The 13,587-nt window shown below is 34.8% G+C and overlaps 1 protein-coding gene across 1 annotated transcript; it reads right to left on the reverse strand.

Annotated features, from left to right (window-relative positions):
- Window positions 1–2,670: 2,670 nt before the first annotated feature.
- LOC141316191 (delta-type opioid receptor-like) lies at window positions 2,671–10,837 on the reverse strand. Its single transcript, XM_073832773.1, has 4 exons — window positions 10,664–10,837; window positions 10,129–10,376; window positions 9,098–9,450; window positions 2,671–6,706 (listed from the first exon to the last, which is right to left on the reverse strand). Exons 2-4 carry the CDS (start codon window positions 10,371–10,373, stop codon window positions 6,171–6,173), a joined length of 1,134 nt encoding a protein of 377 aa, XP_073688874.1. The 5' UTR covers window positions 10,374–10,376; window positions 10,664–10,837; the 3' UTR covers window positions 2,671–6,170.
- Between the last annotated feature and the right edge of the window lie 2,750 nt (window positions 10,838–13,587).

A 13,587-nucleotide genomic window follows, 5' to 3' on the forward strand; every position in this document is an offset into this window, starting at 1 on the left:
TCCTGAATGTTCCCTAAAGGTCCCCCAAATAAAGTCCCCCAAACCTTTAAAGAACATTGTGACCTTCTCAGAACGTTCTGGTAACATCACTGGGCAACGTTCTTAACAGCAACCTGGACATTCTGAGAACGTTCTGGGAACATCAAATTTCCTAATAAACTATGGTCCCCTAAACTTTCTGAGAACGTCCTGAATGTTCTGTAAAAGTCCCCCAAATAACGTCCCCCAAACCTTTAAGGAACTCCACATCGTGACCTTCTCAGAACGTTTTGGGAACATTATTGGGCAACATACTTAACACCAAGGGGACGTTCTGAAAATGTTCTGGGAACGTCAAATTTCCTAATAAAGTATGGTCCCCTAAACATTCTGAGAACTTCCTGAATGTTCCCTAAAGGTCCCCCAAATAAAGTCCCCCAAACCTTTAAAGAACTCTACATTGTGACCTTCTCAGAACGTTTTGGGAACATTACTGGGCAACGACCTTAACACCAACAGGGACGTTCTGAAAATGTTCTGGGAACGTCAAATTTCCTAATAAAGTATGGTCCCCAAAACGTTCTGAGATTATCCTAAATGTTCTGTAAAGGTCTCCCAAATAACGTCCCTCAAACCTTTAAAGAACTCCACATCGTGACCTTCTCAGAATGTTCTGGGAACGTTACTGGGCAACGTCCTTAACACCAACAGGGACATTCTGAGAATGTTCTGGGAACGTCAGATTTCTAGCTGGGTATAACCACAATCTGATTATGCAAATTTACACCATTCCAGTCAGAAAATATGGTAGACTAGTATTTGGATTAAAAAAGTGTAGGTGTAAATACGGACAAGTCTTTTTCTCTCAGAATATATTTGTAATTACACACCTCACAGATTCCATGGAAATGAATTGTACATGTTCCTTCTCTAGGGCTGTTCTGAAAAACAGATGTTTCACAGTCTCACAGAGTGACCTTGAAGCGCTATGTTTATCCATTAATGTCTACCATGGCAACGTTAACACTTCATCAGACTCACCCAGAACTAGATTTAACTGAGTACTGAAAGAAGCGTCCCTGAAAAAGTGTTAATGTGCACATAATCTGACAAGGTATGTACAACTCTGTAAAACAAAACATGTAATTTTCTATTTCTTGAAGCCTACCATCATTTTAAATTCAACAAAGCATGGTGTATGAAAAATATTTACTGCACTTTTACAAGGACTGTTCAAAAAAATGTAAATTCTGCCATCATTTATTTCTCTTCATGTCGTTCCAGAGTGAGGAATTTAGCAAAATGGTTTCTATCCACTTATACTGTATTTGGAAATGAGCATTTGGACTAATATCTCTTTTAATGTTCCATGACAGAAGGAATTAGAAAAATGTGAATTTATTATATATTTTCAATGGAGGTTTTTTGTGTTAGTTCCATAACATTGAATTAAAAATATCACCAGTTTACTGAGAGAAAATACTCTACCAGTCAAACTTTTTGAACAGTAATATTTTTAATGTTTTTAAAGAATTCTCTTCTGCTCACCAAGCTTGCATTTATTTGATCCAAATTACAGCAAAAGCTACTTTTGTTAAATATTTGTATTATTTAGAATAACTGCTTTCTATTTGAATATATTAAAAATAATAATTATTCCTGTGATCAAAGTTAAGTGTCACGTGATCCTTCAGAAATCATTATAATATGCTGATTTACTTTTTTTAAATATATATATTATTAGCAATATTTAAAACAGTACATTTTTTCAGGATTATTTGAAAAGATCAAAAGATCAGCATTTATCTGAAATAAAAAAGCTTTTGTAACATTATACACTACTATTTAAATACTTGGAGTCAGTATAATTTTTTATTTTTTGGGAGGGGGGGGGGATTACAGAAATTAATTAGCAGGGATGCTTTAAACTGATCAAAAGTAATGATAAAACATTTTATAATGTTACAACATATTTCTATTTAACATAAATGCTGGTCTTCTGAATTCTAGTCATCAAATAAACCTGAAAAAAAGATAAATGTTTCAGCAATTTAAAATATAAGAAATATTTCTGAAGGATCTGAAGTGACTGGAGTAATAATGCCAAAAATTCTGCTTTGAAATGTTAATTTATATTACATTTTTAAATATATTCAAATAAACAGCTATTTTAAATAATAAAAATATTTCAAAATGTTACTGTTTTTGCTCTACTTTAGATCAAATAAATGCAGGCTTGATGAGCAGAAGAGACTTATTTAAAAAACTTTTGACTGGTATTGTGTGTATGTATATCTATTATCTGTCTATCTAGATGTATAGATATATTCTAAATTAAGGCTATACGCAGTGTCCATTGGTTTCAAGCCCTCATCATCTCATGTCATCCTCTTACGTATCTGAGATGTTCTCATTACACTGACAAGCATCAAAGGTGTGGAAAAAAGAATGTCTCTTGCTGTTTGAATTAGGCTATAAGATGCACAATGGGTTGCCATGGCGATACTGCCTTTGTTACGTGGTTACGCTTCTTTCATGGCTTTGTTGTCTTGTATGATTTTTCTGACACATAATGCAGTCGTGATGGATGAAAACCCCATAATGGACATCTCTCAACATTACAAGACTCATCTCAACACTGATTCTTACAGTTCAATTTATTGACAATATAATTTTCAAATACAGGTAATATTATACAAGCAAGGTACAACCAATGCCAAAGCTCATTTCATTTAATTTCAAATGTTTGTTTTTTAATTGCACATATCAAAAACAAGCAGAGAAAGAAAAAAATGCCAACACATTCAAAATCTGCCATGATATAATAATGTACAAGCACATTACTGAAAATACAGTGGAACTTACATCTAAGATGTAAATATTTGCAATAATGTCATATATACTGATTTATGAAAAAACAAAGGCACAAAGGGCATTACATTTTTCAAAAGAATTTAGCAATTTCTAATACTGTTGTGGCAACAGAGCACTGATGATGTCATAATATACTTTTAATGAGTAAATATTAAAGTCACACACACCCAAAGAACAAAACTACAGTAAAACATTACATTTTTAAGAATGTCAAGACGTGTATGTGTGTGTGTATATATATATATATATATATATATATTACAACCTAAAGGCAACATTACAAAACTGTTACATCAGTCCACTTTTATTTTCACGCAAGTGTGGATGCGGCCATTTGTAAATTTTAAGAGTCTGGCTTCCGGTCTGATCTGCGTCCAGCTATTTTTAGCTGTGCAAAACAGCTTGTTTTGCTGCTTGATATTGCAAATTTATGTGTATTATTTTAATGTATTATCTTAATTATGTACACACTGGTTTGTAGTGCAAACAGTTTTTATCATTTACTGCACGTTGTTGTTCTTCTCCTTTTTTCCCTACAGCAGCTATAAACCAGAAGCCTCACCCATAAGCTTACTTCCGCATTGAATAAAATGGTGGATAATATCAAAAACAATGTATGTTTGAACTGTTTTGCTTGAGACATATTACTGCCATTCTACTTTACCACAGAAATGATTTTGTATTTTCATCATAAATTGTATCTACATAAACATTACTCAAAGATTCCCACATTTTCATAGTCAAACATGCAATAGAGATGTACATCTTTTTTTGTATAGAAATAATACATTGTATTAAGCATAAACAACCTGACTAAGTAGATTCAGTCCTTTAGTTGGTTGTTTTAAAGCCCTATTCCCAAAAAAAAACAAAAAACAAAAAAAAAACATAAAAATCTGCAGACTCCCTCTAAGGCAATTTAGATACATAATCCTTCATATATAATCCTTCATAATCCTTTTCAAACATAATCCTTCGATCCAAATCAAAAACTGAGAATATAAAGCACTTATCAGACAGTAAGCAGTTCGGAAAAACATTACATTCACTTTACTCAAACTGCTATAGACTATATTAGTTTTTTATTTTTTCCATCATTAGATATACAGTTTCCTGAGTGATAATTATGTGACACTGCTGATTAATACACATTGATTTTTTAATATAAAACTGGACTGTTTCACAATCCAAAATAAAGGTTTATGTATTTACAGTACAAACAGACACAAATATACAGTGTTTTTGTTTGTTGTTTATGGCTACAATATTTTTTATAATATCTACTCAAAAGCAAAACTATCTCCTTAATTTTTTCCATAAGAGCAGGCGCAGCCATTTGTAAATTTAATTTGTCTGGCTTCCGGTCTCATCCACTTCCAGCTGTTTTTAGCTGTACGAAACAGCTTGTTTTGTTGCTTGATATTGCAAACTGGTCTGTCTTACCATATTATTTTAATGTATTATTTTAATTATGAACACGGTTTGTAGTGCAAACAGTTTTACCATTTGCTAAACTTCTCGCTATTTTCCTATGGCGGCTTATGAACCGGAAGTCTAAAGGTCATTGCTTACTGAGTCTGAATTTTTTGTATATGTTTTTTCGTAATTCTATCAAAATGCTTGCTACGGATGTGAAAACGCAGAAATTTGAACCTGATCCTAAGTTTTTATGACGAAAGTTTCGGAGGCAGTGTGTAAACGTGATTGACACAACATGAAGTCGTATTTATTTTTTAACGTGGAAAAATTCCGGACTCAGTGTGCAATGACCATAACACATTACTAGAAAACAGCTTACTTGCGCATTGAAAAACAAGGTGGACAAGTTAGAATTAAAATATGGTGGCTAGTAATATACTATATATCCCATAGGACTTATTATGTAAAAGGATCTTTGAGCATGATGTTTGATTGTGAGGGATCAGATTTTAATTATAAATCATCTTTGGTCAATGGACATTCAAAAAAGCAGATTTGAAGATTTGAATGAGGTGATATACTGTAAAAAAAAAAAAAAGATCATATTTTAATGGAAAAAGACAGTATAAATACAGTAAAAACCTGGTGATTTGTCAACCATAAGTACCAGGAAAAACTGTAATAAATCTAACCGGACATTTAATAAATTTACAGTTTCTGGAAATAAAAAAGATTTTTGATTGAAATAACTGTTTCTTAGTTTTTTTCTTATCAGTTCTGTACATCAGGGTTTTATGTTTCATCTTACGTTGGTAAATGAATATTTACTGCATTATTTTAGAGTCATGTATAATGGATATCTATATTAACACCTCAGCTTGTGGAAAAGTTACTTGTGTTGAGTGGTTTTCTCATGAACACCTTTGTTTTCGGTGGTTGTCAGCATATTATAATAGTATAAAATATATTTGTGACCCTGGACCAGTGTTGCCAAGTCTGCAGTTTTCCCACGGAATTGGGCTACTTTCACACTGTTGCCGTGGATTATTTGGGTTTAAGCGACCGCAATAACTTAATGTTTAGCCCCTGGAATGCTAATTTTACCAGAGGAACCCCACCACAAAATGTGTATTTTACCCCGGAACGGAAATGCGATTGGGCTACTTTTGGGTGAAAACCTGGCAATCCTGCCCTGGACCACAAAAGCAGTCCTAAGGGTCAAATTTTTGAAATTGAGATTGATTTATACACCTGAAAGCTGAATAAACAAGCTTTCCATTGATGTATGGTTTGTTAGGAAAGGACAATATTTGTCGGAGATACAACTATTTAAAAATCTGGAAAAAAAAAAAATCAAAATATTGAGAAAATCGCCTTTAAAGTTGTTCTTAGCAATGCGCATTACTAATCGAAAATTAAGTTTTGGCATAAAAAAGAAATCAATAATTTTGACACATACAGTGTATTTTTGGCTATTGCTACAAATATATTATGCTATTAAGAACTGGTTTTGTGGTCCAGGGTCACATTTTAATATTTCAGTAGGTTGGTGTTTTAAAATTAGATAAGTTAATTAAAACTGATGTATAGGTTTTTACTGTAAATTTAGGTTTTTAAACAGTGGTACCATATTTTTTACAGTGAAGATCTGGCAACCACAGCTGCCATTTTTACTGTAAATTTCATGTTGTTGTTTTTTTAAAGTGTACTATAAAAATTTGAACATGGACATACAAAACAAGACAATGATGCTTAAAGATCTCTTTTTTCTCTATAGTTAGCCTATTTTTCTCAACATAAAGGGCACAATCTCGTCCTTAGATGGCGGTGGTGATCTGTGTCAGTCCCAGATCATTTGAGTCCTCTCGACCGTGAAAGGACGACAGCTCCACGGCTAGTCATACGGGTCGACCGTGGCCCCCATCCCCTTTGGCCTCTGCTGGGCACGTGTGCTCGCGAAGAGTGCTTCTGACCCGACTGACGCCGCGCCCGTCCCCCGCGGTCCGACCGGGGCAGCAGAAGTCCCTGAAGCATCGTTTGAAGTTCTCATCAAGGAAAGCATACAGGATAGGGTTCAGGCTGCTGTTGGTGTATCCCAGCGCCACACAGAAGAAGTAAGCGGCCATGACCGCGGTGGTCTCCGGCACTCCTGGCGCAAGAGCTTTGACTAGGATGAAGATGTGTATGGGTGTCCAGCACACCACAAACACAGCCACCACAACCAGCACCAGGCGGGTTATGCGTCTCAGGTTGCGGTCTTTTTCCCGGGAGCCTGACAGCAGACGTACGCTCTTGAGACGCAGGACCATGAGTGTGTAGCACACTGTGATGATCAGAAGAGGGGCCACGAAGGCAAAGATGAAGACGCAGATCTTCATCAATGTGTCCCAGTAGATATACGGGTCTGGAAACTGCAGAGCACATTCTGTAGTGCCTGGAGAAGAAATATAACAACAGTGGTTAATTATTAATCACAAGTGAGGACAGCTTAATCATCTGTGCAGTAATGAAGCCACTGAGGGAAGGAACAACAAATACATTAGGATGGAGATGAGAACTCACAGTGCCATCATTTACTATAAATATCTTTGGATTTCTTCCTAAATGATAATTATATGTCACTGCAGATTATTATACATTGATTTATAGATAGATAGATTTACATATTTACAGTACAAATACAGATCTTTAATGGTTTTTAAAGAACGCTCATTAAGGCTGCATTTACTTGATCAAAAATACTGAGAAAAACAGTAATATTGTGAAATATTACTACAGTTAAAAATAACGGTTTTCTATTTCAATATATTTTAAAATATAATTTATTCCTGTGATGCAAAGCTGAATTTTCATTAGCCATTACTCCAGTCGTCAGTGTCACATGATCATTCAGATATCATTCTAATATTCTGATATATTATCAATGTTGGAAACAGTTGTCCTGCTTAATATTATTTTGGATCCTGTGATACTTTTTTTTCAGGATTCTATGATGAATAAAACATTAATAAGAAACATTTATTCAACACAGAAATCTATTCTGACGATATAAGTCTTTGCTATCACTTGTTTAACAGTTTAGCACATCCTTGGTGAATATAAGCATTATTTCTTAAAAAAAAAGAAAGAATAAAATCTTTTAAATGGTACTTTCTATTTGTTAAAAAAATTCCTATTTTAAATAAAACATGCTTTTAACTTTTTATTTATTAAAGAATCCTGAAAAAAAGTATCACAGGTTCCGGCAAAATATTAAGCAGCACAACTGTTTTCAATATTAATAATAAATTAGCATATTAGAATGATTTCTGAATGTGACACTGAAGACTGGAGTAATGATTCTGAAAATTCAGCTTTGCATCACAGGAATAAATTACATTTCACGTAGAAAACAGTTATTTTACATTGAAATAATATTTAACAATATTACTGTTTTTTTCTGTATTTTTGATCAAACAAATGCAGCCTTGATGAGCATATAGAAACTTCTTTAAAAAAAAAACTTTAAAAATCTGTGGCCCCACATCAACAAATATTATATGTTACCCTGGACCACAAAACCAGTCTTAAGTCGCTGGGGTATATTTGTAGCAATAGCCAAAAATACATTGTATGGGTCAAAATTATTGATTTTTCTTTTATGTCAAAAATCATTAGGATATTAAGTAAAGATCATGTTCCATGAAGATTTTTTGTAAAATATCTACTGTAAACCTATCAAAATGTAATTTTTGATTAGTAATATGCATTGTTAAGAACTTAATTTGGAGAACTTTAAAGGTGATTTTCTCAGTATTTAGGTTTTTTTGCACACTCAGATTCCTGATTTTCAAATATTGTCCTATCCTAACAAACCATATATCAATGGAAAGCTTATTTATTGAGCTTTCATATGATGTATATATCTCAGTTTTGTAAAATTTTACCTTATGACTGGTTTTGTGGTCCAGGGTCACATATATTGTATAATATACTGACATTTAAATTATGATTAAGTCAATAATTATGTTGGCCAATAAACGAATTGCCGTTATTAAAACTATTTTGTCCTAATAAATAATAATACACTAGAATATTTCAAAAATTAAATAAAATTATATGTAAATTAGCCATCACAGCATTATAATATACAGTATGAAAATGTTTCTTCTGAGATTTGCTAAAGATTACATTTAACAGTGTTATTAAATTATCAGTATATTTAAAGATTAACTTAAAGTGAAATATTTAAAGTGAATATTTGTTAATGGGGGACTAATTACCATAAATATTTAATAAATATTTGGAATAAGTAAATGAATAAGATTGAAAATGAATTAATGAATGTTTGGGGCCAGAAAGATTTTTTTGTATAAGAAATTCATCATTTTATTCAGCAAGGATGCATTAAAGTAATCAAATGTTACAATAGATTCAATCCATTTCAATTAAATGCTGTTCCTTTAAAGGTTCTGTTCATCAATGAATCCTGAAAAAAGTATTGTGGTTCCACAGAAATATTAGGAGGCACAACTGTTGTCAACATTGATAATATTAAGAAATGTTTTTAAGCACCAAATAAACATATTAGAATGATTTCCGAAGGATCATGTGACACTGAAGACTGAAAATGTATCTTTACCAACACAGGAATAAATAACATGTTAAAACATATTAAAATAGAAAACAGCTGTTTTAAATTTCAATGCTATTTGACTATTTTTACTATATTTTTTGATCAAATACATGCAGCTTTGCTGAGCTTAAGACTTCTTTCAAAAAATATTTAAAAATTCTTACCAACCCCACACTTTTGAATAGTACAGTATATATCATTCATCCCTACCATTGTTTGTCTGAGTGCTCCCAAGAACCATTGCAGGAATCCCAGCAGCCGAGGACAGCACCCAAATGAGAATGTTAATGATCTTAGCTTTCATCGGTGTCCTGAAGTCCAGGGCCTTGACGGGATGGCAAACAGCCACATAGCGGTCCACACTCATCATGGTCAAGGTAAAGATACTAGTAAACATGTTATAGTAGTCGATGGAGATGAAAACCTTACACACCACCTCTCCAAACGGCCAGGAATTCAGTAGATAATCTGTACTCTGAAAGGGCATGGTGGTGGTTACCAAGGCATCTGCAACAGCCAGGTTGAAAATATAGATGTTGGTGGCGGTTTTCATTTTAGTGTATCTGTTGGGAAAACCGATTGAGCCAGAGAGTGTCAAAATAATGAAGCACAACCCATCAGTGTGATAAATTTGTGTGAGACTGCTTACAGGCTGTGTACTAAATAAGCAGCAAACATCACCAAACATTTGTCTTTCAGTGGTTTCACTGGTTGTGTAAAGACATTATATATAATTCACAGCTTAAACCTATTTATTTTTTGTGATTAGATTTGTGATTGGCTTGTGCTGTCATACATTTTTCAACAAGTACAAACTGTAAAGTTCTTTATTTCAAATGTCTAAAAAAACACATATACCGTCTTCACACAGCACAGAAACGGCATCTAACGTGTCATTTACACTGCCCTGCACTATGATTTTAATTTGTCTATACACAAAATGTGAGCAGACACAGTCCCTGCTCAAAGCAGAATATATTAAGTGGATGTCAAGGTAATTTTGACCGCATTGTGCATTTATATTGTAGTCCACCGGGGGGAGCCAAACTGCCGAGTTGGACTTGACAAAATGTTTTCCACAAAGCAGGTATTTCGTCCAAACTATCCCATCAGAAACGTTTCATATGACTGTTTATAAATAAAGTATATTAAAAGTGAGAGAAATACATTTGAAAAAAGGCTTTCGTATGATAATCAATGCAAGGCAGTGAGCTACATCTTAGGACAATGCTGTTTCTTACCTGATAATGACATACATCACCAGGCAGTTTCCCACTAGTCCTACAACAAACACCACAGAATACACGGCAGTGATGATCGGAATAATAGGCGACATAGTTTCCTGCTCGTTCGTCCAGCTTTCATTCAGTGAATAGTTATAAATGTCCGAGACAGCAGACTGCCATGTGAAGTTGGGTAAACACTTCTCGGGGTGCGATGAGGGACATTTGTCCTCCTTAAAAATCTGCACCACGTTGCTGTCCATCGTCTGTTCATTTGCAAAATGAGAACAAATGTCTAATTGAGTCATTGGGAAAGTTCAGTGGCTTCAGAACACAGATTAAATAAAAATTGCAAAATAATAATCAGAAATAAGTGAATGAATAAATAAACGATGGATAATAATACTGACAGGTTTTTACAACATAATTATTTAGTATGCATTTGTAAAAAAAAATAGATTCAGTGCATATATCTGCTGATGATTCTGTATTGCACTTTACCTCAAAAACGTCAGTTGCACTCTTGGTAAAACATCAAATATAAGAGACTTACCGCGAATTTAAGTTGAAAATCCCAAGGTTTTAAAACAACAATGATGTCTGTGCGCAATGCGTTGATTTCTTTGGCCCGCTCCTATTCAACTGATGACTGACTGCCACCTTACGAGAGCAGCTGCCTCTGCCGCGCGTCCCGTATGACATCAGATCTCATGTGACGGTCTCCATCTGAAACAGTCCGTTAAGCAGCTGTAGCGTCTCACTGCAACTCTTCGCCTATATCGGCGGCAATAAAGTTGTCCTCTAAATGTGTCAAATGTCTTGGAAACATAAGCCACTTATGTTGGTTAAACAGTTTTAATTTTGCAAGAGATGACGCGCTCCAAAGTTCACGTCTGGAGATATTTGACGCGCACACTGTCATGAGGGAGAACTCAACATGCAAGACTGCAGGTTCAGTAAAGATAGCAGCAGGTGAAGTTCTCCAGAGTGAGTGGATTTTGTCTTTTATTCAAAGAGACAAAGACGGGGGAAACCGCATTAGTTTTGTCAGAGAAGGATGTCGGTAATTCTGTGGGCGGGAAACGTATTAGGATAAAGGATTAAGGAGTGATGCGTGTGGCGGTCTTCTGAAATCAAGAGGGAAAGACCGTCTGTCTTGTTTTGTGATACAGTATAAATTCCATAATGTTCAAACGGTTTTTGGGTTCAATTTTGAACAGCAATGAATAACTTTTTTTTTTTTCGTAAGAGTGGGCGTGGTCATTTATAAATGTAATGGGTCTGGTTTCCTGTCATTGCTTCCAGCTATTTGTAGCTGTACTAAACAGCGTTTTGCGGCTTGATATTGCAAATTGGTGTGCCTTACCATATAATTTTAAATTACTATCTTAATTATAAACACACTGTTTTGTTGCAAACAGTTTTACCATTTAGCCTACTGTACTTGTTATTCTTTGTTATTTCCCTACAGAGGCTAATGAACCGGAAGTCTCGCACACTCACAGAAAACGGCTTACTCCCACGTTGAAGAAAAAGGTAGATAAAACTCTTACATTACTTAAAAAAACAATAGGTTTACACAGTAACACATTTTCTGTCAATTATATTTATCCCCGCTAACTGCTGTTCAGCTAGTATTATTAAAAAGTACCTTCTTTCTGGTTAGCCTAATTCAATTCCTCAACTGCCCAATTAAGTGAGAAGTTCACTTCTAGAATGAAAATCTCCTGATAATTTACTCACCCCCAAGTCATCCAAGATGTTCCAGTCTTTCCTCAGTCGAAAAGAAGTTAGGTTTTTGAGAAAAACATTCCAGGATTTTTCTCCATATAGTAGACTTCAATGGGAATCAACAAGTTGAAGGTCCAAATTGCAGTTTCAGTGCAGCTTCAAAGGGCTCTACATGTTCCAACTTCCCAGTCTAGGCATATAGGTCTTATCTAGTGAAACAATCTGCCTTTTTATAAGTAAAACTAAAATTTCAATGGTTTTTAACCACAAATGCTCACTGTGACAAGCAAAAGTACTGAGCTGGTGCTTACAAAGTGAACGTGCCCTTTACAAAAAAAGTAAAACAACAATGTCAGGCAATTTGAAGTTGGAGGAGAATATTAGATGGTATTTTTCGCCCTACCTTTTTGAACCGAAGTACACAGACGAAGAACTGACCGCGTCTGACTTTTCCAACATGATTACGCAAAGACACACATTTTTGGTTAAAAAGTATGTAAATTCTAATTTATTTAAAAAATGACCAAATGTTTTGTAAGATAAGACACTTATTCCTCGGCTGGAATCGTGTAGAGCCCTTTGAAGCTGCATTGAAACTGCAATTTGGACCTTCAACCTATTGGCCACCATTGAAGTCCATTATATGGAGAAAAATCCTAGAATGTTTTCCTCAAAAAACATAATTCCTTTGCGACTGAGAAAAGAAAGACACAAACAGCTTGGATGGCATCGGGGTGAGTAAATTATCAGGACATTTTCAATCTGGAAGTATACTTCTGTAAAGCAGCAGGGGCCTCATTTATAAAGACTTGCGTAGAAACCATCCTTGATTTTATCTAAGAACTTTTCTGATTTGATCGTAAGAGCGATTCAGAGAAACGAACGTACACACGAAATCCATGCGTACGCCAGTCATTCGGTTATAAATCACAAATGATCGTGGAATTGTGTGCAGCTGAATGTTCCGCCGTCGAAACGCCCCTGCTTAATTAATTAACATATAAAATGAGCTCATTCCTAAAGCAAAAACTCTGTGACAATGGCAAGTAAAAAGGAGCGCAAGAAATCTAATTATAGTGAGGCTGAACTATCTGCAATACCAGGCATTACCACAAGGAAACGGTCGTACGCCAAGCTGGAAACTGACGTGGAGATAAGTACTTTTCCACGTCAAAGACGGTTTTTATAAATCTGTACTTTGACGTGGATTTGATCGTACGAACACTCTAAGATCAAATCAGTGCGTAAGAAAGTTTTATAAATGAGGCCCCAGGTGTCATAGATCAAGATTCAGACTATAGCGCTGACATCCAAAATCGCATACTCTCTGAGTGGGTACTTCTTTTAAATGTCCACAAATCCTCTCCCATGCTTATTGGATAGTGGTGTTCATGCACACTTCAAAATCTTTCCAAAAGTAGTACTTTAGGTCATCCAGATACTTTTTGCCTACTGTTTTATACAGTGAATTTGGACTCTTTAACATTCACTCTTTCACTGTTTTTCACATGCTAATAGGGAAGTATGCATATTTAGATGCAGTCTTGATGTTTGAGTGGGTGTGTAGTTATTTTGTAATTAGTTTATCTAGTTTCTCTAGTTTCAGGCATATTTGCAAACCTGTTATGAACATGATCTGCACCATTTTTCCACAAATCAGCCAATCACAGTGACTTGGAGGCACCACCTCCTCTCGTATGACTTTTCACCTGTTACTCCCCCTCACATTCACGGAGAAGAGGCAAA

Source organism: Garra rufa, unplaced genomic scaffold (assembly GCF_049309525.1).
Source record: "Garra rufa unplaced genomic scaffold, GarRuf1.0 hap1_unplaced_081, whole genome shotgun sequence".
NCBI lineage: Eukaryota > Metazoa > Chordata > Actinopteri > Cypriniformes > Cyprinidae > Garra > Garra rufa.